Source organism: Bombina bombina, chromosome 7 (genome assembly GCF_027579735.1).
Source record: "Bombina bombina isolate aBomBom1 chromosome 7, aBomBom1.pri, whole genome shotgun sequence".
NCBI classification, from domain to species: domain Eukaryota; kingdom Metazoa; phylum Chordata; class Amphibia; order Anura; family Bombinatoridae; genus Bombina; species Bombina bombina.
In genome coordinates this window covers 297,000,971-297,025,970 of record NC_069505.1, presented here as the reverse complement: position 1 = coordinate 297,025,970, position 25,000 = coordinate 297,000,971, and the positions used below count along the sequence as shown (strand labels likewise).

The following is a 25,000-nucleotide window of genomic DNA, read 5'->3' as shown; positions in this document are numbered from 1 at the left end:
TAAAAATGGGAGTGATTCATCCTGTTCCATTAGGAGAACAAGGGATGGGGTTCTACTCCAATCTGTTCATAGTTCCCAAAAAAGAGGGAACGTTCAGACCAATCTTAGATCTCTAGATCTTGAACAAGTTCTCAAGGTTCCATCGTTCAAGATGGAAACCATTCGAACACTTCTTCCTTCCATCCAGGAAGGTCAATTCATGACCAAGGTGGATTTCAAGGATGCGTATCTACATATTCCTATCCACAAGGAACATCATCGGTTCCTAAGGTTTGCATTCCTGGACAAGCATTTCCAGTTCGTGGCGTTTTCTTTCGGATTAGCCACTGCTCCTAGGATTTTCTCATAGGTACTAGGGTCCCTTCTGGCGGTGCTAAGACCAAGGGGCATTGCTGTAGTACCTTACTTGGACGACATTCTGATTCGAGCGTCGTCCCTTCCTCAAGTAAAGGCTCACACGGACATTGTCCTGGCCTTTCTCAGATCTCACGGATGGAAAGTGAACGTGGAAAAGAGTTCTCTATCTCCGTCAACGAGGGTTCCCTTCTTGGGAACTATAATAGACTCCTTTGAAATGAGGATTTTTCTGACAGAAGCCAGAAAAACAAAACTTCTAGACTCTTGTCGGATACTTCATTCCGTTCCTCTTCCTTCCATAGCGCAGTGCATGGAAGTGATAGGTTTGATGGTAGCGGCAATGGACATAGTTCCTTTTGTGCGCATTCATCTAAGACCATTACAACTGTTCATGCTCAGTCAGTGGTATGGGGACTATTCAGACTTGTCTCCGAAGATACAAGTAAATCAGAGGACCAGAGACTCATTCCGTTGGTGGCTGTCCCTGGACAACCTGTCACAAGGGATGACCTTCCGCAGACCAGAGTGGGTCATTGTCACGACCGACGCCAGTCTGATGGGCTGGGGCGCGGTCTGGGGATCCCTGAAAGCTCAGGGTCTTTGGTCTCGGGTAGAATCTCTTCTACCGATAAATATTCTGGAACTGAGAGCGATATTCAATGCTCTCAAAGCTTGGCCTCAGCTAGCGAGGGCCAAGTTCATACATCAACCATCAGGGGGGAACAAGGAGTTCCCTAGCGATGGAAGAAGTGACCAAAATCATTCTATGGGCGGAGTCTCACTCCTGCCACCTGTCTGCTATCCACATCCCAGGAGTGGAAAATTGGGAAGCGGATTTTCTGAGTCGTCAGACATTGCATCCGGGGGAGTGGGAACTCCATCCGGAAATCTTTGCCCAAGTCACTCAACCGTGGGGCATTCCAGACATGGATCTGATGGCCTCTCATCAGAACTTCAGAGTTCCTCACTACGGGTACAGATCCAGGGATCCCAAGGCGGCTCTAGTGGATGCACTAGTAGCACCTTGGACCTTCAAACTAGCTTATGTGTTCCCGCCGTTTCCTCTCATCCCCAGGCTGGTAGCCAGGATCAATCAGGAGAGGGCGTCGGTGATTTTGATAGCTCCTGCGTGGCCACGCAGGACTTGGTATGCAGATCTGGTGAATATGTCATCGGCTCCACCATGGAAGCTACCTTTGAGAGACCTTCTTGTTCTAGGTCCGTTCGACCCACTCCAGCTGACTGCTTGGAGATTGAACGCTTGATCTTATCAAAGCGAGGGTTCTCAGATTCTGTTATTAATACTCTTGTTCAGGCCTGAAAGCCTGTAGCCAGAAAAGTTACCACATAATTTGGTATATCTGTTGGTGTGAATCTGCAGGATTCCCTTGGGACAAGGTTAAGATTCCTAAGAGTCTATCCTTCCTTCGAGAAGGATTGGAAAAAGGATTATCTGCAAGTTCCTTGATGGGACAGATTTCTGCCTTGTCTGTGTTACTTCACAAAAAGCTGGCAGCTGTGCCAGATGTTCTAGCCTTTGTTCAGGCTCTGGTTAGAATCAAGCCTGTTTACAAAATTTTGACTCCTCCTTGGAGTCTCAACCTAGTTCTTTCAGTTCTTCAGGGGGTTCCGTTTGAACCCTTACATTCCGTTGATATTAAGTTATTATCTTGGAAAGTTTTGTTTTTGGTTGCAATTTCTTCTGCTAGAAGAGTTTCAGAATTATCTGCTCTGCAGTGTTCTTCTCCTTATCTGGTGTTCCATGCAGATAAGGTGGTTTTGCGTACTAAACCTGGTTTTCTTCCAAAAGTTGTTTCTAACAAAAACATTAACCAGGAGATAGTTGTGCCTTCTTTGTGTCCTAATCCAGTTTCAAAGAAGGAACGTTTGTTGCACAACTTGGATGTAGTTCGTGCTCTCAAATTTTACTTAGCAGCTACTAAGGATTTCAGACAAACTTGTCTTTGTTTGTTGTTTATTCTGGTAAACGGAGAGGTCAAAAAGCAACTTCTACCTCTCTCTCCTTCTGGATTAAAAGCATTATCCGATTGGCTTATGAGATTGCCGGACGGCAGCCTCCTGAAAGAATCACAGCTCACTCCACTAGGGCTGTGGCTTCCACATGGGCCTTCAAGAACGAGGCTTCTGTTGATCAGATATGTAGGGCAGCGACTTGGTCTTCACTGCACACTTTTACCAAATTTTACAAGTTTGATACTCTTGCTTCTTCTGAGGCTATTTTTGGGAGAAAGGTTTTGCAAGCCGTGGTGCCTTCCACTTAGGTGACCTGATTTGCTCCCTCCCTTCATCCGTGTCCTAAAGCTTTGGTATTGGTTCCCACAAGTAAGGATGACGCCGTGGACCGGACACACCTATGTTGGAGAAAACAGAATTTATGTTTACCTGATAAATTACTTTCTCCAACGGTGTGTCCGGTCCACGGCCCGCCCTGGTTTTTTTAATCAGGTCTGATAATTTATTTTCTTTAACTACAGTCACCACGGTAACATATGGTTTCTCCTATGCAAATATTCCTCCTTAACGTCGGTCGAATGACTGGGGTAGGCGGAGCCTAGGAGGGATCATGTGACCAGCTTTGCTGGGCTCTTTGCCATTTCCTGTTGGGGAAGAGAATATCCCACAAGTAAGGATGACGCCGTGGACCGGACACACCGTTGGAGAAAGTAATTTATCAGGTAAACATAAATTCTGTTTTTTCGTTTTGTTAATCTGTTTTTTGTATTAAGGGGTTAATCATCCATTGGCAAGTGGGTGCAATGCTCTGCTAACTTGTTACATACACTGTAAAAATTTTGTTAGTTTAACTGCCTTTTTTTCACTGTTATTTCAAATTTTGGCAAAATTTGTTTCTCTTAAAGGCACAGTAACGTTTTATATATTTGCTTGTTAACTTGATTTAAAGTGTTTTCCAAGCTTACTAGTCTCATTATTAGTCTGTTCTAACATGTCTGACATAGAGGAAGCTCTGTGTTCATTATGTTTTAAAGCCATGGTGGAACCCCATCTTAGAATGTGTACCAGATGTACTGATTTCATGTTAAACAATAAAGATCATTTTTTGTCTTTAAAAACATTATCACCAGAGGATTCTGTCGTGGGGGTAGTTATGCCGACTAACTCTCCCCACGTGTCAGACCTTTTGACTCCCGCTTTAGGGACTCCCGCTCAAATGGCGCCAAGTACATCAAGGGCACCCATAGCGTTTCTTTACCAGGGGATTCTGTCGAGGGGAAAGTTATGCCGACTAACTCTCCCCACGTGTCAGACCCTTCGACTCCCGCTTCAGGGACTCACGCTCAAATGGCGCCAAGTACATCAAGGGCGCCCATAGCGTTTATTTCTTCTGTTATGTGTGATCAGTCCACGGGTCATCATTACTTCTGGGATATAACTCCTCCCCAACAGGAAATGCAAGAGGATTCACCCAGCAGAGCTGCATATAGCTCCTCCCCTCTACGTCAGTCCCAGTCATTCTCTTGCACCCAACGACTAGATAGGATGTGTGAGAGGACTATGGTGATTATACTTAGTTTTTATGACTTCAATCAAAAGTTTGTTATTTTAAAATAGCACCGGAGCGTGTTATTACTTCTCTGGCAGAGTTTGAGGAAGAATCTGTCAGAGTTTTTTTACTATGATTTTAACCGGAGTAGTTAAGATCATATTGCTGTTCTCGGCCATCTGAGGGAGGTAAAGGCTTCAGATCAGGGGACAGCGGGCAGATGAATCTGCATTGAGGTATGTAGCAGTTTTTATTTTCTGAATGGAATTGATGAGAAAATCCTGCCATACCGTTAAAATGACATGTATGTATACACTTCAGTATTCTGGGGATGGTATTTCACCGGAACTACTCTGTTAAAGGTCACTAATCCTTTTTAATAACTATTTATCATGTTAAACGTTTTTGCTGGAATGTAGAATCGTTTACATTGCTGAGGTACTGTGTGAATAAATATTTGGGCATTATTTTCCACTTGGCAGTTTTTTTGCTTTAATTGTGACAGTTTCGTTTCTCTTCACTGCTGTGTGGGAGAGGGAGGGGCCGTTTTTGGCGCTCTTTGCTACGCATCAAAAAATACCAGTCAGTTACTTTTATTTTTCCTGCATGATCCGGTTCATCTCTGATAGATCTCAGGGGTCTTCAAACTTCTTTGAAGGGAGGTAAATTCTCTCAGCAGAGCTGTGAGAATTCTTATAGTGACTGTGAATAAAAACGTTGCTTTGTATTTTTTATGTCAAATTTAATTATTGTTATTTTACTAATGGGAACAAACCTTTGCTAAAAGTTTTGTTGTTTTAAAGTTTGATGCTATAACTGTTTTTCAGTTCACTATTTCAACTGTCATTTAATCGTTAGTACCTCTTTGAGGCACAGTACGTTTTTTGCTAAAAAAGATTATAACCAAGTTGTAAGTTTTTTGCTAGTGTGTTAAACATGTCTGACTCAGAGGAAGATATCTGTGTCATTTGTTCCAATGCCAAGGTGGAGCCCAATAGAAATTTATGTACTAACTGTATTGATGCTACTTTAAATAAAAGTCAATCTGTACAATGTGAACAAATTTCACCAAACAGCGAGGGGAGAGTTATGCCGACTAACTCGCCTCACGCGGCAGTACCTGCATCTCCCGCCCGGGAGGTGCGTGATTTTTTGGCGCCTAGTACATCTGGGCGGCCATTACAGATAACATTACAAGATATGGCTACTGTTATGACTGAAGTTTTGTCTAAATTACCAGAACTAAGAGGCAAGCGTGATCACTCTGGGGTGAGAACAGAGTGCGCTGACAATGCTAGGGCCATGTCTGATACTGCGTCACAGCTCGCAGAGCATGAGGACGGAGAGCTTCATTCTGTGGGTGACGGTTCTGATCCAAACAGATTGGACTCAGATATTTCAAATTTTAAATTTAAATTGGAGAACCTCCGTGTATTACTAGGGGAGGTCTTAGCAGCTCTCAACGATTGTAACACCGTTGCAATACCAGAGAAACTGTGTAGGTTGGATAAATACTTTGCGGTACCGGCGAGTACTGACGTTTTTCCTATACCTAAGAGACTAACTGAAATTGTTACTAAGGAGTGGGATAGACCCGGTGTGCCGTTCTCACCCCCTCCAATATTTAGAAAGATGTTTCCAATAGACGCCACCACTCGGGACTTATGGCAAACGGTCCCCAAGGTGGAGGGAGCAGTTTCTACTTTAGCTAAGCGTACCACTATCCCGGTGGAGGATAGCTGTGCTTTCTCAGATCCAATGGATAAAAAATTAGAGGGTTACCTTAAGAAAATGTTTGTTCAACAAGGTTTTATATTACAACCCCTTGCATGTATCGCGCCGATTACGGCTGCGGCAGCATTTTGGATTGAGTCGCTTGAAGAGAACCTTAGTTCATCTACGCTAGACGACATTACGGACAGGCTTAGAGTCCTTAAACTAGCTAATTCCTTCATTTCGGAGGCCGTAGTACATTTAACCAAACTTACGGCTAAGAACTCAGGATTCGCCATACAGGCACGTAGGGCGCTGTGGCTAAAATCCTGGTCAGCTGATGTTACTTCTAAGTCCAAATTACTTAATATACCTTTCAAGGGGCAGTCTTTATTTGGGCCCGGTTTGAAAGAGATTATCGCTGACATTACAGGAGGTAAGGGCCACGCCCTACCTCAAGACAAAGCCAAAGCTAAGGCTAGACAGTCTAATTTTCGTCCCTTTCGGAACTTTAAAACAGGAGCAGCATCAACCTCCACTGCACCAAAACAGGAAGGAGCTGTTGCTCGTTACAGGCAAGGCTGGAAGCCTAACCAGTCCTGGAACAAGAGCAAGCAGGCCAGGAAACCTGCTGCTGCCCCAAAGACAGCATGAACCGAGAGCCCCCGATCCGGGACCGGATCTAGTGGGGGGCAGACTCTCTCTCTTCGCCCAGGCCTGGGCAAGAGATGTTCAGGATCCCTGGGCACTAGAGATCATATCTCAGGGATACCTTCTAGACTTCAAATTATCTCCCCCAAGAGGGAGATTTCATCTGTCAAGGTTGTCAACAAACCAGATAAAGAAAGAAGCGTTTCTACGCTGCGTACAAGATCTGTTAATAATGGGAGTGATCCATCCGGTTCCACGGTCGGAACTAGGACAAGGGTTCTACTCAAACCTGTTTGTGGTTCCCAAAAAAGAGGGAACTTTCAGGCCAATCTTAGATTTAAAGATTCTAAACAAATTCCTAAGAGTTCCATCGTTCAAAATGGAAACTATTCGGACAATCTTACCCATGATCCAAGAGGGTCAGTACATGACCACAGTGGATTTAAAGGATGCTTACCTTCACATACCGATCCACAAAGATCATCACCGGTATCTAAGGTTTGCCTTCTTAGACAGGCACTACCAGTTTGTAGCTCTTCCATTCGGATTGGCTACGGCTCCAAGAATCTTCACAAAGGTTCTGGGTGCCCTTCTGGCGGTACTAAGACCGCGAGGGATTTCGGTAGCTCCATACCTAGACGACATTCTAATACAAGCTTCAAGCTTTCAAACTGCCAAGTCTCATACAGAGTTGGTTCTGGCATTTCTAAGGTCGCATGGATGGAAAGTGAACGAAAAGAAGAGTTCTCTTTTTCCTCTCACAAGAGTTCCATTCTTGGGGACTCTTATAGATTCTGTAGAAATGAAGATTTACCTGACAGAGGACAGGTTAACAAAGCTTCAAAATGCATGCCGTGTCCTTCATTCCATTCAACACCCGTCAGTAGCTCAATGCATGGAGGTGATCGGCTTAATGGTAGCGGCAATGGACATAGTACCTTTTGCACGCCTACACCTCAGACCTCTGCAATTATGCATGCTAAGTCAGTGGAATGGGGATTACTCAGATTTGTCCCCTACTCTGAATCTGAATCAAGAGACCAGAAATTCTCTTCTATGGTGGCTTCATCGGCCACACCTGTCCAGGGGGATGCCATTCAGCAGGCCAGACTGGACAATTGTAACAACAGACGCCAGCCTACTAGGTTGGGGCGCTGTCTGGAATTCTCTGAAGGCTCAGGGACTATGGAATCAGGAGGAGAGTCTCCTTCCAATAAACATTCTGGAATTGAGGGCAGTTCTCAATGCCCTTCTAGCTTGGCCCCAATTAACAACTCGGGGGTTCATCAGGTTTCAGTCGGACAACATCACGACTGTAGCTTACATCAACCATCAGGGAGGGACAAGAAGCTCCCTAGCAATGGTGGAAGTATCAAAGATAATTCGCTGGGCAGAGTCTCACTCTTGCCACCTGTCAGCAATCCACATCCCGGGAGTGGAGAACTGGGAGGCGGATTTCTTGAGTCGCCAGACTTTTCATCCGGGGGAGTGGGGACTTCATCCGGAGGTCTTTGCCCAAATACTTCGACGTTGGGGCAAACCAGAGATAGATCTCATGGCGTCTCGCCAGAACGCCAAACTTCCTCGCTACGGGTCCAGATCCAGGGATCCGGGAGCGGTTCTGATAGATGCTTTGACAGCACCTTGGAAATTCGGGATGGCTTATGTGTTTCCACCCTTTCCGCTGCTTCCTCGATTGATTGCCAAAATCAAGCAGGAGAGAGCATCAGTGATTCTAATAGCGCCTGCATGGCCACGCAGGACTTGGTATGCAGATCTAGTGGACATGTCATCCTGTCCGCCTTGGTCTCTACCTCTAAGACAGGACCTTCTGATACAGGGTCCATTCAAACATCAAAATCTAACTTCTCTGAAGCTGACTGCTTGGAAATTGAACGTTTGATTTTATCAAAACGTGGTTTTTCTGAGTCGGTTATTGATACCCTGATACAGGCTAGGAAGCCTGTTACCAGAAAGATTTACCATAAAATATGGCGTAAATACCTATACTGGTGCGAATCCAAACATTACTCCTGGAGTAAGGTTAGGATCTCTAGGATATTGTCTTTTCTACAAGAAGGATTAGAAAAGGGTTTATCAGCTAGTTCATTAAAGGGACAGATTTCAGCTCTGTCCATCTTGTTACACAGGCGTCTGTCAGAAAATCCAGACGTCCAGGCTTTTTGTCAGGCTTTAGCTAGGATCAAGCCTGTGTTTAAAGCTGTTGCTCCGCCATGGAGTTTAAACTTAGTTCTTAACGTTTTACAGGGTGTTCCATTTGAACCCCTTCATTCCATTGATATAAAATTGTTATCTTGGAAAGTTCTGTTTTTAATGGCTATTTCCTCGGCTCGAAGAGTCTCTGAGTTATCAGCCTTACATTGTGATTCTCCTTATCTGATTTTTCACTCAGACAAGGTAGTTCTGCGTACTAAACCTGGGTTCTTACCTAAGGTGGTCACTAACAGGAATATCAATCAAGAGATTGTTGTTCCATCCTTGTGTCCAAATCCTTCTTCAAAGAAGGAACGTCTTCTACACAATCTGGATGTAGTTCGTGCCCTCAAGTTCTACTTGCAGGCAACTAAAGATTTTCGCCAAACTTCTTCTCTGTTTGTCGTTTATTCTGGACAGAGGAGAGGTCAAAAAGCTTCTGCTACCTCTCTCTCTTTTTGGCTTCGTAGCATAATACGTTTAGCCTATGAGACTGCTGGTCAGCAGCCTCCTGAAAGAATTACAGCTCACTCCACTAGAGCTGTGGCTTCCACTTGGGCCTTTAAGAATGAGGCCTCTGTTGAACAGATTTGCAAGGCTGCAACTTGGTCTTCGCTTCATACTTTTTCCAAATTTTACAAATTTGACACTTTTGCTTCTTCGGAGGCTATTTTTGGGAGAAAGGTTCTTCAGGCAGTGGTTCCTTCTATATAATGAGCCTGCCTATCCCTCCCGTCATCCGTGTACTTTTGCTTTGGTATTGGTATCCCAGAAGTAATGATGACCCGTGGACTGATCACACATAACAGAAGAAAACATAATTTATGCTTACCTGATAAATTCCTTTCTTCTGTTGTGTGATCAGTCCACGGCCCGCCCTGTTTTAAGGCAGGTAAATATCTTTTAAATTATACTCCAGTCACCACTTCACCCTTGGTTACTCCTTTCTCGTTGATTCTTGGTCGAATGACTGGGACTGACGTAGAGGGGAGGAGCTATATGCAGCTCTGCTGGGTGAATCCTCTTGCATTTCCTGTTGGGGAGGAGTTATATCCCAGAAGTAATGATGACCCGTGGACTGATCACACAACAGAAGAAAGGAATTTATCAGGTAAGCATAAATTATGTTTTTACAAGACATGGCAAAGGTGGTGAATAATATTCTGGCAGCAGTATTAGTCAGACTACCTGAAATGAAAGGAAAGCAGTTAGCTCTGGGGGTAGATACAGAGCATACAGACGCTTTAAGAACCATGTATGATACTACCTCACAATATGCTTAGTCTGTGGGTGATTTTTTTTTTTTTTTTTTTGACTCAGGGAAGATGATTTAACCTGATTCTGATATTTCTACATTTAAAATTTATGCTTGAGAACCTCCACTTGTTGCTCAGGGAGGCTTTGGCTGCTCTGAATGAATGTGTACAATCGCAGGGCCAGAGAAATTGTGTAGACTGGATAAATAATATGCAGTGCCGGTGTGTACTGATGTTTTTCCAATACCTAAAGAGGTTTACTAAAAAAAAAAAAAAAAAAAAAAAAAAAAATTTTAATAAGGAATGGGATAGACCAGGTGTGCCGTTCTCTTCCCCTCCTATTTTTTAGAAGAATGTTTTCTAATAGTTACCACCACACGGGACTTCTGGCAGACAGTTCCTAAGGTGGAGAGAAGAGTTTCTACTCTAGCTAAGCGTACCACTACCTCTGACGAGGACAGTTGTGCTTTTTAGATCCAATGGATAAAAAATGTTTATTCAACAGGGTTTTATCCTGCAGCCCCTTGCATACATTGCTTCTGTCATTGCTGCTGCGGCGTTCTGGGTTGAGTCTCTTGATGAGGCTTTACAGTTAAGCGACTCCATTGGATGAATATATTTGACAAGCTTATGCTAGCCAATTCCTTTGTTTTCTGATGCCTTGTTCATTTGACTAGACTAACGGCTAAGAATTCTGTTTTTTTTTTACTATACTGGCGCGCAGAGCGCTATGGCTTATATCATGGTCAGCTGTCGTGACTTTAATAAATAAGCTACTTAACTTCCCTTCAAGGGGCAGACCCTATTCGGGCCTGGTTTGAAGGAGATTATTGCTTATATCACTGGAGGAAAAGGTCATGCTCTTCCTCAGGATAGGTCTAAATCAAGGGCAAAAAAAAAAAAAAAGTGTCTAATTTTCGTACCTTTTAAAAACTTCAGGGCAGGTGTGGCATCCTCTTCCTCTAAGGCAAAGCAAGAGGGAATTTTTGCTCAGTCCAAGGCGGTCTGGAGACAATCGGACCTGGAACAAAGATAAGCAGGCCAAGGAGCATGAAGGAACGGACCCCTATCCGGTAACGGATCCTATAGGGGGCAGACTTTCATTCTTTGCCCAGGCGTGGGCAAGAGATGCCCAGGATCCCTAGGCATTGGAATTTATATCCCAGAGATATCTTCTGGATTTCAAAGATTCCCCCCCCAAAAAAAGGGGAGATTTCGCCTTTCACAATTATCTGCAAACCAGATAAAGAAGGAGGCATTCTTACATTGTGTACGAGATCCATCCAGTTCCAAGAGAGGAACAGGGACAGAGTTTTTACTCAAATCTGTTTGTGGTTCCCAAGGAGAGGGAACCTTCAGACCTATTTTGGATCTAAAGATCTTAAACAAATTCCTCAGAATTCCGTCATTTAAGATGGAAACTATTCGTACCATCTTAACTATGATCCAGGAGAGTCAATAGAGGACTACAATGGATTTGAAGGATGCTTATCCTCACATTGTGATGCATAAAGATCACCATCGTTTTTCAGGTTTGCCTTTCTAGACAGGCATTACCAGTTTGTAGCTCTTTCCTTTGGGATATCTACAGCCCCAAGAATCTTTATGGAGGTTCTGGGGTCGCTTTGGCGGTCCTTAGACCGCGGGGCATAGAAGTGGCCCCTTATTTAGACGACATCCTGATACAGGCGTCAAACATCCAAATTGCCCAGTCTCATACGGACGTAGTACTGGCATTTCTGAGATCACATGGGTGGAAAGTGAACAAGGAAAGAGTTCTCTATCCCCAATCTCAAGGGTTTCCCTCCTAGGGACTCTGATAGATTCTGTAGAAATGAAAATTTACCTGACTGAGTCCAGGTTGTCAAAGTTTCTAAATTTCTGCAGTTTTTTTTTTCCATCCCATCCGCGCCCTTCGGTGGCTCAGTACATGAATGAAATCGGCTTAATGGTAGCGGCAAGGGACATAGTACCGTTTGCACGTCTACATTTCAGACCGCTGCAACTATGCATGCTCAGTCAGAGGAATGGGGATTACACAGATTTGTCCCCCTGTTAAACCTGGACCAAGAGACCAGAGATTCTCTTCTCTGGTGACTATGTCGGGTCCATCTGTCCAAGGGTATGACCTTCCGCAGGTCAGATGGGACAATTGTTACAATAGATGCCAGCCTTTTAGGTTGGGATGCAGTCTGGAACTCCCTGAAGGCTCAGGGATAGTGGACTTAGGAGGAGACCCTCCTTCTAATAAATATTCTGGAACTGGGAGTGATATTCCATGCTCTTCAGACTTGGCCTCAGTTAGCAACTCTGAGGTACATCATACTCAGTCGGACAATATACACGACTGTGGCTTACATCAGCCATCAAGGGGGAACAGAAGTTCCCTAGCGATGTTAGAAGTCTTACAATAATTTACTGGACAGAGACTCACTCTTGTCTATCAGCTATCCATATCCCAGGTGTTGAGAACTGGGAGGTGGATTTTCTAAGTCGTCAGACTTTTCTTCCGGGGGAGTGGGATTTCCTCCGGAGGTCAAGACCAAGCAGGAGAGGGCTTTGGTGTTTTTGACAGCGCCTGCGTAGCCACGCAGGACCTGGTATGCAGATCTGGTGGACATGTCATCCTTTCCATCACGGTCTCTGCTTCAGAGACAGGTCCCTCTACCTCAGGGTCCTTTCAACCATCTAAATAGAATCAATCTGAGATGGACTGCCTGGAGACTGAACGCTTGATGTTATCAAAGCATGGCTTCTCCGAGTCAGTCATTGATACCTTAATACAGACATGAAAGCCTGTCTCTAGGAAAATTGAACATAGATATGGTGTAAATATCTGATTGTTATAAATCCAAGGGTTACTCATGGAGTAAAGTCTGGATTCCCAGGATATTATCTTTTCTCCAAGATGTTTTTGAGAAAAGGGTTGTCAGCTAATTCCTTAAAAGGGGACAGATTTTTACTCTGTCTATTTTTTTGCACAAGCGTCTGGCAGGTATTCTAGACGTTCAGGCATTTGGTCAGGCTTTGGTTAGATCCAAGCCTGTGTTTAAAACTGTTGCTCCGCCATGAAGCTTAAACCTGATTCTTAAGGTTCTTCAAGAAGTTCCGTTTGAACCTTTTTTGTTCCATAGATATCAATCTTTATCTTGGAAAGTTCCTTTTGGGTAGCTAATTCCTCGACTCGTAGAGTCTCCAAGTTATCTGTGTTACAATGTGATTCTCCTTATCTGGTCCTTCGTACGGATAAGGTAGTCCTGCGTACCAACCTGGGTTTTTTCCTAAGGTGGTATCTAACAAGTACATCACTCAAGAGACAGTTGTTCCATGCTTGTATCCTAATCCTTCCTCAAAGAAGGAACGTCTATTACACAATATTGGACGTGGTTTGTGCTTTAAAGTTTTACTTACAAGCTACTACAGTTTTCATCAAACGTTCACCTTGTTTGTTGTCTATTCTGGACAGAGGAGAGGTCAAAAGACTTCAGCAGCCTCTCTGTCTTTTTGGTTAAAAAGCATAATTCATTTAGCTTATGAGACTGCTGGACAGCAGCCTCCTGAAGGGATTACAGCTCATTCTACTAGAGCTGTGGTTATCACTTGGGCCTTTTTTAAATGTGGCTTCTGTTGAACAGATTTACAAGACGGAGTTTTGGTCTGCGCTTCATACTTTTCAAATTTAACAAATTTGATACCTTGCTTCTTCGGAGGCTATTTTTGGGAGAAAGGGTTTTTTACAGGCAGTGGTAACTTCCGTTTAAGTACCTGCCTTGTCCCTCCCATCATCCGTGTACTTTAGCTTTGGTATTGGTATTCCATAAGTAATGGATGATCCGTGGACTGGATACACTTAACAAGAGAAAACATAATTTATGCTTACCTGATAAATTTATTTCTCTTGTAGTGTATCCAGTCCACGGCCCGCCCTGTCACTTTAAGGCAGGTAATTTTTTCATTTGAACTACAGTCACCACTGCACCCTATGGTTTTTCCTTTCTCTCTGCATGTTTTCGGTCGAATGACTGAATATGGCAGTTAGGGGAGGAGCTATATAGCAGCTTTGCTGTGGGTGGACTCTTGCAGCTTCCTGTTGGGAAGGAGAATATATTCCATAAGTAATGGATGATCCGTGGACTGGATACACTTCAAGAGAAATAAATTTATCAGGTAAGCATAAATTGTTTTTTTTTTTTGTTTTTTTTTATTGGACTAACATAATATTTCAAAGACAAGCTTTTGAGAGTTTTTCTGACCTGAGATAGGTAGGAAAACTCTTGAAAGCTTGTCTTTGAAATATTATGTTAGTCCAATAAAAAAGGTATCACTGCATACTGCAATACGCTGGTATTTGAGCTATATTTATATATATATATATATATATATATATTTATTTTTCCATACATAAAACATGTTCCCCTTTGTGAAGAACATGGGAATGTAAAGTATTTACAGTACATACACAGTAAAACACAATAAAAGGGAATGATTTTTCATTTTTTCACTTACCTCACTCATCTTCATTCACCGGATGACCAAAGGGGGCGCGTTATGATTTGCTATAGCATGATTCGTCATTTTAAACTGAAATAGACTGAACAACGGAATGTATAAGAAAAATTAAAGGGTGATTTTTTTTTATATATATATATTTTAGCGTCTACAATCATTTTAATCAATGAAAGTGCCCTTTATTTACTTTTTTATTATAAATATTGTTGAGTGTATATCTTAACTTTACAATGACTTTAATATTTATGTGAATAGTTTTTATCAGATAGTGTATATGTGAATGTAACACGTTTAACGTATTTGTTGTGCTTGGTGCAACTTTTTATTTAGCCCTAACCCTTTACGCGAGGACTTAAGTCGCGCTAACCCAGCAAGTACAAATTTAGTTTGCGGTCATGTTTACTTTCAACTTGTAATAAGAGCGCAAGTTAGCGATGAGTGAGCGCTAACATTGGCACGCCACTTGTAATCTAGCATTATATTGGCAGTACAGAACAAAGCAGGTGCATACATTTATAAAACTGTATTTTGGGAATACCCTAGAAATTTAAGCAGCAAGAAGCACATTTTATTTGCATTTCTTTTCAGATCTGCTTAAAATCTCACTAAAACGCATACACTGCTTTTAATTGTTCTAATTCCCCCCTCTTCCTTTCTCTAAATGTAAGCACCCATCATAAATTGCAAAGTTCAATGTACCTGCAAATGTCCCATTCTTTTAGTCAGATGAATTAAATTTAGTGTGATACCACATCGTGTGCCTATTTGAGTGGATAGAACGTAGTCTTTGGATTTTTCTATTGGATGAAATCACCTAATTATTTTCCAGTTACACATGTAGAAAAACGGTGGGAGCGCAGATTAAACATAAACAAAGTGTAATGAATTTTACCAGTGGCACATATGTGTCTGTTAATCCTGAATACAAATGCATGGGTTGTTCTGTGGATTTGTATTTTATAGAGCCAAAGGGTGTTCCCAGTGCAAAAAGATCTGCTCTGCATGTGCGTCTCATCATCCAAGTAGGCGCTGGTATTGTGGGGTTGCAAGTTAATTTTACTCTGCCAGCTTCTATTTAATCGTGAAAGTGACAGTGTGGAGCATTTTAATATAATCTGGGGGAGTGGAGAGAATTTAGCAGCTTCAGTTGTTTACGTGTGATGATTTTACTTATCTTCAAGACCATTTTTTTTTTCTTCCAGCTAGCTGTGTTTTATTTATCAAGTGTGTGTGTTATACTGGCTGTTGAGAGATACTTTAAGCTTGTGCTCAGGACAGAAAGTGATGTCACTTAAAGAGACAGTATACTCCAATTTTCATATAACTGCATGTAATAGACACTACTATAAAGAATAATATGCACAGATACTGATCTAAAAAGTCAGTATAAAACCTTTTAAAAGCTTAGAAGCTCCAAGTTTAGCACTGTTGATTAGATAAGCAGGAACACCCAGGGGAAGTGGCTAAATTGAAGACAGCCCCCCTTCCCTGCATATGAAAATACAGATTATACAAACAGAAGCCAGCAGTAGACTGGAAAAGCGCGTCTACTTCTGACACTGAGGGGCTTGGTTAGGAGTCTGAAAATCTCCCCAATGTTATTAAAATTAAGCAAAACTATACATTGTTACAAAAACACTCCCAGATGGGCTATATAAATGGATAAGCTACAAAACATTTATGCAAAGAAAAAATAGGTGTATAATGGCCATTTTAAAGGACCAGTATATTCAGTATATTTGCATAATCAACAAACACATGATAAAAAGACAATGCAATAGCACTTAGGGGTCGCCAGCCTTCGACCCCCTACGACTGCAGGTTCTCACAAGAGTACCTGCAGTCCGTATTTAACAAGCAGCGGTCATCAGACCACTGCTATCCTAACCTTTCACCACCTCTTAGGTTGCAAATTTCAATATCCCTCTCTATTTCCACTTCTCCTGTATCATATGACAGCCTTCAGCCAATTACAAATGTGTATATTCTGTGAGTTCTTGCACATGCTCAATGGGAGGGAGCTGGTGACTCAAAAAGTGTAAATATAAAAACACTGCACGTTTACCTTTATTTGCCTGCGAGTTTATGCAGAGCTGAGTGCTTCTGGCCGCCCACTGCAAAACACTATTTTTTGAGCGAGGTGACGTTTCCACCTCTACCAATAGCCGTGCTAGCCGATAGGCATTATGCCGTATGGCAAGCACATTATTGGCTAAGAGGTGCAAACGTTACCTAACTCAGAAAATAGTGTTGTGCTGTGGGTGGCCTGGATAGGTGCTCAGCATAAATTTGCTGTAAATAAAGGTACTTTCAGCAAGAAGTCTCTCCCCCCCCCACCCCTTTATTGCCCTGGTTAATCCTAGTGTGCAGTAACGCTAGGATTTACCATCACTTTAAGCCCCCACAACGGGGTTAAACACACAGTAGAAATACCACTTGAGACTCACAGAGCACTGCTGGAAATAGTCACTTATCTAATCAGCTGTTATCTGCTTGAGACCAGCAGTGCTCAGAGTCTCGAGCGGTAATGCATTTTTTTAAAACTATAATAATGTCCATTTAATGACAGTGAGTTGGTTTTGAAAATTACATTTGATTTACAGGGGTCGACAAATCTGTTTAAAATTTAGGAGCCAGTAAGAATATTTAAGAGCCAGACATTATTTTAGGAGCCAGGTAGTGGTATTTCTATATAGATACATGGAGAATAACCCAAAAAGGTAGGAGACTGAGGTACAATTCTAGAAGCTAATGGCTCCCTGCCTCCTGGGTTTGTCAAGCCCTGATCATATATACAGTATAAATATAATTTTTTTAGTTGTCGGGTGGGGGCAGTGTAACATTGTAATATAACATTTTTTGTCATTTATCAATGTTACTTAAGATATCCAATCCACAGATTAATTGCATAATTTAATATAAATTGATTAAATTATAATTGTAGCAACAAGCATTGAAAAAATGTAATAGTCACGAATTATAGCTTTAATGTTGGCTTAAATTTTAGCCTTGTGTTCAGTAAAATCATCTGAGTGGTGCACCCACAAAAAAAAAGCCATGGGAAGAACACTGCATTGCTTCGAGTTATCTCTCTGTACACAGAATTATTTCAGCTTGGTTATATCTGACCTTTACCTTTTTGGTTTTCCATAGGTATCTCTCTTAGAGTATCGTAAGAGAAAGCAGGAGGCTAAGGAGGTTACGTCTTCTCCAGGCGTAGATATTATACGGTGTACAGGTACCCCCACTCGTCAGAGCAGTAATGGATCCATGTCAGATACGGACCTGTCTACTATGCTGCAACTGCAGGCACCATCTTCTCCAAATAGTGGTTTCTCTTCCCCTGTCCACTCATCTATGCCACAGATTGAAGATATAAGTCCTCCAGGCGCAGGTTCCAGCTCACAGTGCAAAACATCAGAAAACATCAGCAGTCGGTGGTGAGCATCTCATCCAGCAGCCTAGTTTTTCAATATGTATATTTTATAACTGAGCTGTGTAGCATTTTATGGAGAAATTGTTTATCACAAGAACAGAGAAACCTAATACCAATTACTTTTTGCATTTTTACAGGGGGTAATCTTGAAATTCATGTGGAATGTACTGATCACATTGTTGAAACTGCACATTCCTGTGTAATTTTGTTATATTTGTGACATTTTATCAAATAAGCTGCTAACTTTGTAGTAGGTTATTCACTTTGAACTCATTCTCTTATTTCCAGGATGGTCCCAACATCAGTGGAGCGGCTGAGGGAAGGACAGGGTATATTAGAGCGAGTCCTGCGTAGTGGAGTGAAAGTATCGCACAGAGGAGAGCGTTCACCACTGAGGGAATGCAGTGTGGATAGAGACACAGGTGACCTAGCAATTTATGTAGCTATCAACTTGCTTAAAGGGACAGTCAACACCAACATTTTTGTTGTTTAAAAAGATAGATAATCCCGATAACCAACAGAGTTATAATACACGTTTTACCTCTGTAATTACCTTGTATCTATGCTTCTGCAAATTGCCCCATTATTTCATTTTTTTTTTATAAAAAAAAATTGCATTTTAGCCAATCAGTGCTCACTCCTAGGAGCTTCACGTGCATGAGCTCAATGTTATCTATCTGAAACACATGAACTAACGCCAATGCTTTCAGATTAGTGGTGGCCTTCAAGGTCTACAAAATTAGCATATGAACCTCCTAGGTTTAGCTTTCAACTAAGAATGCCAAGAGAACAAAGCAAAATGGTGATAAATGTAAATTGGAAAGTTGTTTAAAATTACATGCCCTATTTATTTCATGAGTTTATTTTTTTTACTTGACTGTCCCTTTAAATTAGTCTTTGCATGTCCCGAAGACGTTTTACCTTCATACCAAGTGCAAACAAAAAATAACTAATCTTCTGCCACTGATTATCACCTGTAATATAAAGTTTCATCCGCTTTCTACATTGTTAGACCCAGTAGCAGAGCTAACATTTGTTTGATACAAACCCAGTTATCATTGCTTATATGTTTGTGATGTCATTTTGAAGAGCAACAGTTGTGGTTCTACATAGCATTAACACCACATAGCTTGTAAAATATATTAGGTTTTTAATGATCAAGGTGATATGTGAGATCATATACCTTTATTGTATTTATCACTACAACCTGTGCTAGAAGACTTGCTTTGCTTTATGTATAATTTCTTCTATTTCTGCCTTTCCACACAGAGGATGCAGACCTGGAGTTGACTGGTATGGCTGGCACCAAAGGACCAACTGTTTACAGCCCTTCACGATATAACTACCAGGTAATGTACAGAGTAAAATAAATAAAATGTGTGTTGATCATTCTCCCCACAGCCTTTTTAATGGGCACACCATCTGGCTAAAATTTAAGCCAATATTAAAGTGATGGCAAACTCTCCCCTTTATAAAAACAAATCCGGAATGTTAGTGATGGTTTAGATGGAGTTTAATTCTTCAGTTATAATGAAGATGCTCTATAACTTTTCTTCCTAATGGGAAAGAGTCCACAGCCACATTCATTACTTGTGGGAAATAAGAACCTGGCCACCAGGAGGAGGCAAAGCCACACCAGCCAAAGGCTCAAATACTCCTCCCACTTCCCCTATCCCCCAGTCATTCTTTGCCTTTTGTCCCAGGAGGTTGGCAGAGTAGTGTCAGAAGTTTTATTTTTTTAAAGAAAGTACTTTTATTCATTTTTTACATAAAGTGCGTCTCTCATGAAGGGTAGTACTCTTCGCAATGAGACAGGAGTTTTGAGTAGTCCTGTTAGTCTCTCAGTGAGGGCCAAGACGAATGTTAGAGTCCGGAGATGCAGTGGGAGTTCTCTCTGCGACACTATCCTGACTCGTATTAACAGCTCCTCTAGCACTTGGCGTTGCTGAACCTTCGCTTTGCTACCTGCTGTCTTCTCTCAAGTCCATGGCAGAGGCGACGCTACTATGCGTCAAACTTAAAGGGCCGTGTTCCTGTTCCACGGCGTAGACTCCGGTAAGATTGTTTCATTTTATCTATATGAATGTTATTTTATGTGACAGACAGGTATGGGTCTCAGTGAGGCTCCTCTGTACGGATCTTGGAATCATGGGATAATTCCTTTCTTAGGGGGGTTTTGTGAACAGGGAGGGGTTCTTTACTCATGTTTCTTATGTTGTGACTCTGCTTTGTGTAGTGGGTATTGGCTCTGGGGCTGAGACATCTCACAATTCAGGAGAAGGGCTTGATGGATTTGATGGGTCCTAATTGCCGCCTTTTCTGGCGCGCTTTTATGGGACTGTACAGTTCACCTTATGACCGGGCGTTGTTACGCTGAGTTTTTACGCTTCCGCATTCCTGACCGCGTGGCAACGAAGACAGTCTGTTTCGTTTGGATCTGGTCATAGTTCGTGATGAGTGCCCCAGCCATTGGGTTGTTTTTTTATAGAGTCCTAATTTTCCCTCTGGTTTTAGCCATGGAGGTTTCTGAAGCCGAGACTGTTATAGTTTCTGATTCCGATTCTTCCTTTTGTGAGGAAGGTGCTTCGGCCCCACTGACGCAGGTCTATCAGTCCTGTCTTTTGTGCCTCCTTAGAGCGCCTGGTTCCTCGGGCTCGGGGAACCAGGGGCTGACTGAGCCATCGGACTCGGGGAGCTCTGTCCCTCATTCTGCGGATTCCCAATAGCACCCTTCCACTACATTTGTGGGTACCCCTAATGTTGATTCTCCCTCCGCTCAGGGTTTGTTTCCCCTGGAGATGACAGGGGAGTTCCGATTCAGTGTCTTAATGGCGCTGGTTCGCCTGCAGGACCCAGAGGTTTCTGTGCGGTTGTGTTCCTGTCCGACTTTCCCGGGTGTTCGAGCTCCGAGTGGGTCTATGCAGCTTCCCCCGGGGGTGATTATTCCTCCATGTTGCACTTTTCGTTATCGGATCGAGCGTCTTACTCCGTCGTCTTTTCGACTTATTGGGGTATCCTCTCCTTTATTAGTCGGAATGTGCAGTCCTTGAATGGTGCTTCGAGCTAGACTAGTGGTGTGGATCATCACCTGTCGGTCGCTCATGGTTTTTCCCACATTTTTTATCTTGGCGGATGCCTGCAGGCTGCCTTATTCTCTTTCATCTGGTTAGGATATTTATTTGCTTATTCCTTCGGGTATTTCTGGGACTTGCCTTTTTATTGCTTCCATGGAAGTTGTTCATGGACTTGTTAGATCCGGAGTTTTGTGTGTACCTTGTTAAGTTGCCAGTACAGGAACAGGGTCATGGTTTTTATTCCAATCTGTTCGTGGTTCCCAAAAAGGAGGGAACCTTCAGACCAATTTTAGATCTAAAGAGTCTAAACAAATTTCTCAGGGTTTCGTCCTTCCAGATGGAAACCAGGGACGTGCACTCATAGGAGGCAGTGCCTGCCCTGCCATATGTGGCCAAAGCTTAATTAAATTTGAATTAAAACAAAAAAAAAAAGTCCAAAATTTTTTTTCCCCCCCCATGTAATGCTATGGAGAGGCAGGTACAGGAACGCTTCTCTCCATTGCAGTACATGGATCAAAGGAAAAGCTGTGCTGCAGCGCCACCTGTGTTCTGTCAATATATTAGCAGCAAAAATTGGGACCAATAGGAGGCACCCCTCTTGATGCCTCCTAGCAAGTGAAGGATATATAGAATAATCAGGAGGAGGATGCAGTGAGCAGGGTCATGTGACACAACTGGAAGCTGAGGTAACAGATGACACCAAGCAGAAGAGTAAAGTAGTATTCTACATCTCTTGTGATTCACAAATTGTGTTCAGATACAGCTCATTAACAGGGGGGACAGTAAGTGAGCATAACCCAATACTGACAGGAAGTCAAAGGGTCAATTCAAATTTAAATCCATAATTTAAAACCCAGAGTTTGAAGTTAAGTGTGCAGTGTCCACATTATTTAAATTAAAGTTTTTGACATTGAATATTGCTAAGCCTCCCTTTTTCATGGTTATTTGATTTAATTAGGTACAAACTCCATATATGTTATGTCTGTTCAGTCAGAGGGTGCAGTATCTATTTTTATTTTTCTCTGTGTCTCCATTTATTTAAAGACTGCTGTTAACTTGTAATTCCCAATTAAATTGAAAGCTGTTGCATTGTGTTTTTAAAATGTGCTGCTTTTATACAAGTTTATATTAATAAAAAGGAGATAATGAGTCATTTACAAATTATATAATATAGTATATAATATAGTAATTATTGCAGTTAAATGTTTTTAGAAATAATGCCACTGTAAAGTAACTGGTTAAACACATAGTCAAAGGGAGACATTTAAAATTAAACTTACATGATTGAGGTAGAGCATGCTATTTTAATAGACTTTTCTAGTTATTTATATTTTGCAGCAGCTGTGTTGGCAGTATTGATAACTTGTCCTTTGTGTAAAACTTGTATGGTAAATTATTTCTATTTTTACAATACAGTAGTGAGTAGAGAAGAGATTGTGTATCATTTTAATTGCTTAGTAACTGGCACTGTGCCACAGAATTGTGTGAATGTGAGCAGAGTGTGTGTGGGTGTCAGTGAGCAGAGTATGTGTGCTTTATTCTCCAGGTAATCAATACATTTCCGATGAGCTGGTGCTTTAGTGCAGTGTTTCTCAACAATGGTCCTCAAGTACCCCCAACTGGCCAGGTTTTCATTATAGCTGAATCAGTGCACAGGTGAAGTAATCAGCTGATCAGTAACTCAGTGGTTGCTAACTTGCTCTCACCCATCACCTGATTATGTCACCTGTGCACTGGTTCAGCTATCATTTAAACCTGCCCTGTTGGGGATACTTGCGGCACTCTGTACATGTGTTTCTCCGGCGTATCATATCTAGTGCCTCACCAGCCTCTGACCTCACTGCACGTCACTGATGGAAACTATTCGTTCCATTCTTCCTTTAATCCAGGAGGGTCAATTCATGACTGTGGATTTAAAGCATGCATACCTACATGTTCCTATTCACAGGGATCATCACAAGTTCCTAAGATTTGTCTTCCAGGACAAGCACTTCCAGAGATACTTGTCGAGTACTTCAGCCCACTCCTCGGCACGTCAGTGGCTCAGTGCATGGAGTTAATAGGGCTGATGGTGGCAGCGATGGACATCATCCCGTTTGCTTGTTTCCATCTCATACCTCTGCAGCTAAGCATGCTCAGGCAATGGAACGGGGATTATGCAGATTTGTCTCCTCGAATAACTCTGGAACAGGAGACAAGGGACTCTGCAATGGTGGTTGTCTCTGGATCATCTCTCCCAGGGGACCTGCTTTCGCAGACCATCTTGGGTGATTGTGACAACAGTTGCCAGCCTTCTGGGGTGGGGAGCAGTCTGGGGTTTTCTCAAGGCGCAGGGAATTTGTGCTGTCTAGTCTGTTCTTCCTATAAACATTCTAGAGCTGAGGGCAATCTTCAGTGCCCTTCTGGCCTGGCCCCAGTTAGCTTCTCTCCGGTTTAGCAGGTTCCAGTCAACAACATAACTTCATTGGCTTAAATCAATCATCAGAGAGGAACAAGGAGTTCCTTAGCAATGACAGAGGTAGCCAAAATAATCCAGTGGGCAGAAGCCCACTCTTGTTACCTATCGGCAATCCACATCCCAGGGGTAGACAATTGGGAGGCGGATTTCCTGAGCAGGCAGACTTTTCATCCGGGGGAGGGGAATCTCCATCCGGAAGTGTTCTCAAACATAATTCTCAAGTGGGGTCAACCGGAATTGGATCTCATGGCGTCCCGTCAAAATGCCAAGCTCCCGAGATACGGGTCGAGGTCCAGGGACCCCCAGGCGGAACTGATAGATGCTCTGGCGGTCCCTTGGACTTTCATTCTAGCATACCTATTTCCTCCGTTTGCTCTTCTTCTTCGGGTAATTGCTCGAATCAAACAGGAGAGGGCTTCGGTGATCCTCATAGCTCCGGCCTGGCCTCGCAGGATTTGGTATGCGGATCTGGTGGAGATGACATCTCTACCACCTTGGAGAATTCCGTTGAAGAAGGAACTTCTGATTCAGGGGCCCTTCCTTCATCCAAATCTAGTTTCTCTGAAGCTGACTGCTTGGAGATTGAACGCTTAATTTTATCTAAGCGGGGGGCTCATAGAGACCATGATTCATAGCCTGTGACTAGAAGGATTTACCATAAGACTTGGCGTAAATACCTTTATTGGTGTGAATCCAAGGGCTACTCATGGAGTAGGGTTAGGATTCCTAGAATGTTGTCTTTTCTCCAAGAGGGTTTAGAGAAGGGTTTATCGAGTTCTCTAAAGGGTCAGATCTCGGCTTTATCTATTTTGTTACACAAATGTCTGGCAGATGTTCAATCATTTTGTCAGGCCTTGGTCAGGATCAGGCCTGTTTTCAAACCAGTTACTCCTCCATGGAGTCTTAATTTAGTTCTCAAAGTTCTTCAAGAGGTTCTGTTTAAGCCTATGCATACCTTAGATATTAAAGGAACAATCTAGTATAAATCAAACTTTCATTATTCAGATAGAACTTTTAATTTTAATCAACTTTCCAATTTACTTTTATCATCAAATTTGCTTTTTTCTCTTTGTATTCTTAGTTTAAACTAAACATAGGTAGGCTCATATGCTAATTTCTAAGCCTTTGATGGCTGCCTCTTATCACATGCTTTTTAAATCTCTATTCAGCACAAAGAGACAGAAAGTACACGTGGGCCATATAGATAACACTGTGTTCAGGCACAGCGGGTTATTTAAGATTTAGCACAAAACAATGCTAAATTTAAGACAATAGATAATAAACAGTCACAGTCATGTGATCAGGGGGCTGGAAGAAGGTTCCTAGATACAAGGTAATCACAGAGGTAAAGTATATTAATATAACAGTGTTGGATATGCAAAACTGGGGAATGGGTAATAAAGGGATTATCTATCTTTTAAAACAATAATTCTATGGTAGACTGTCCCTTTAAGTTACTATCTTGGAAAGTTTTATTTCTTGTAACTATTTCTTCTGCTTGGAGAGTGTCAGAACTCTCAGCATTACAGTATGAGTCACCTTACCTTATTTTCCATTCAGATAAGGTAATTTTACTTACTAAATTAGGATTTTTTCCTAAGGTTGTTTCTGATCGGAACATTATTCAGGAGATTGGTGTTCCTTCCTTGTGTCCTAATCCTTCTCAGAAGGAAAGACTTCTGCACAATTTGGATGTGGTCCGTACTTTAAAGTTTTATTTACAGGCGACTAAGGACTTTCGTTAGTCGTCTTCTTTGTTTATGGTTTTCTCGGGAAAACGTAAGGGACAGAAAGCTACGGCTACTTCTC

At 42.3% G+C, this 25,000-nt stretch overlaps 1 protein-coding gene across 5 annotated transcripts in view; it reads left to right on the top strand.

The window, feature by feature from the left end:
* Nucleotides 1–25,000, top strand: part of SETD5 (SET domain containing 5) — a 408,248-nt gene that overhangs the window by 374,779 nt on the left and 8,469 nt on the right. For all 5 annotated transcript variants that reach the window (XM_053720870.1, XM_053720868.1, XM_053720869.1 and 2 more), the window contains 3 exons: nucleotides 17,377–17,663; nucleotides 17,948–18,081; nucleotides 18,929–19,008. In XM_053720870.1, coding sequence (XP_053576845.1) covers nucleotides 17,377–17,663; nucleotides 17,948–18,081; nucleotides 18,929–19,008 — 501 coding nt within the window. The remainder of the gene's footprint in view (nucleotides 1–17,376; nucleotides 17,664–17,947; nucleotides 18,082–18,928; nucleotides 19,009–25,000) is intronic.